The sequence below is a fragment of the Lipotes vexillifer genome, unplaced genomic scaffold, assembly GCF_000442215.2.
Source record: "Lipotes vexillifer unplaced genomic scaffold, Lipotes_vexillifer_v1.1 scaffold512, whole genome shotgun sequence".
NCBI lineage: Eukaryota > Metazoa > Chordata > Mammalia > Artiodactyla > Lipotidae > Lipotes > Lipotes vexillifer.
The window spans coordinates 1852719-1854390 of record NW_006787695.1 but is presented as its reverse complement, the minus strand read 5'-3'; the positions used below and the strand labels follow the sequence as shown (position 1 = coordinate 1854390).

The 1672-nt window shown below is 55.9% G+C and overlaps 1 protein-coding gene across 1 annotated transcript in view; it reads left to right on the top strand.

Moving 5' to 3' along the window:
- The first annotated feature begins 1037 nt into the window (after positions 1-1037).
- The window catches only part of IL3RA (interleukin 3 receptor subunit alpha), a 22206-nt gene continuing 21571 nt past the window's right edge, over positions 1038-1672 (top strand). The window contains exon 1 of the mRNA XM_007460492.1: positions 1038-1101. Within this exon, the coding sequence (XP_007460554.1) occupies positions 1038-1101 (64 nt within the window). The remainder of the gene's footprint in view (positions 1102-1672) is intronic.

Sequence of the window (1672 nt, the reverse complement as noted above, 5' to 3'; positions counted from 1 at the left end):
CCCCCGAGGCAGCTGAGGGTCCAAGGCTCTGCTTGGGTGGCAGCCCCGGGTTGGCCTCCAGGCGCCAAGGGCATTTGCATGAGTGACTCAGGTGGGTGGGTGGGGAATGGGTGGGGTCCATCGTCGGGAGACCCTGCCGCCGGGGCCGGAAGGTGCAGAAGGTTGACCCCCGGGGGAGGGTCCAGGAGAGCCAGCCTGCAGAGGGGGGCTTCATGGGGACCTGGGGGGTAACTCTGGCAGGAACGATGAGACATCACGGGATATAGTGACCGTAACTCGGTCTGTTCAGGAAACTCTGCTTTGTACTTAATGCTATTAACTAAACTTCCTTCCACTGTTTTGTGAGCCCAGTGTTTCCTGGTGCTGCATGGAGGGTGCTTTCTGGGTTCCGGGATGGGGCTAGAGCCAAGGGTGAGCTCAAACCCCAGGGCAGGAGCTTTTTAGAGAGGCTGACACACACACACACACACACACAGCCATGCACGTACACATGCACACACAGACCTGTGTAATGTGTGCGCACAATACACACAGATACACACATGCACACATGAGTGCACACGTGCATGCACACAGACATACATGCACACACAGACACACAAAGACCTGTGTAATGTGTGCACACACACATACACACAGAGACACACGTATGCATACACACCACACACAGAGACACACAAACACATGCAATGTGTGCACACACATGCGTGCATATGCATATAGAGACATGCAGTGCACACAGATGCATACACAAGACGCAGAGATATACACAGATACACACGTGCACACATGTGCATGCATAGTGCACAGACACATAAACACAAGTAATATGTGCAGACACATGCGTACACAGGCGTGCGGTATACACACATGCACACACTCGTGCACACGCACGGGAAGCTCTGCCCCCAGAAGCAGCTCCCGCGCTCGGAGCAAGACAGCCCTGGAGGCTCAGCCCCTCCCCGCAGCCACCCCACGCGGCCACTGTCTCTCCTCCCCCAGCTGGCGCCCGCCCTCCTGTGGGAGCTGCCTGGGCCATGGCTTTCGTCTGGCTGGCGGTCTTCCTGGTGCCCACCTCCGGACTGCTGCCACCGGACCACGGTAGGAAAAGCTGGAGGAAAAGCCCCGTGCGGTCTGTGGGTCCCTGGGGCTGTGTTGCTTTTCAGTGAAACTGTTTACATTGGGGTCACGGTCGAGTCAGTTGGCTGCCGTAAGAGATAGTGCAGGCACTTCCCATGTAGGCTTCCCCTCAGTCACCCCGGCGGGTTCATCTTGCAAAACTGGTACACCTCACAGACAGGATGTTCATCCTGATACAGTCAAGACACTACACCCAGAGCTCTTGGTGTAGCTCGGGCGCTGGGACCCATCAGTTTTCTTGGATTTATTGTCACCCTCTCTCTGGGTCAGAAGGACCCTGTGCAAACATTAGGGTGATGGGCTGAACTCTGTCCTCGCCAGATTCATGCGCTGAAGTCCTAACGAACAGAACCTGTCAACGGGAGTTATTAGGAAATAGGGTCTTTACAGATGTCCCTGAGTTAAGATGAGGTAACGTGGGTGGATCCCCGTCCAGAACAAAGGGTGTCCTTATAAGGAGGGGAGATTTGGACCCAGGCATGGCCACAGGGAGAAGCCAGGTGGCGATAGAGGAGAGATTGGGGTGCAGGAA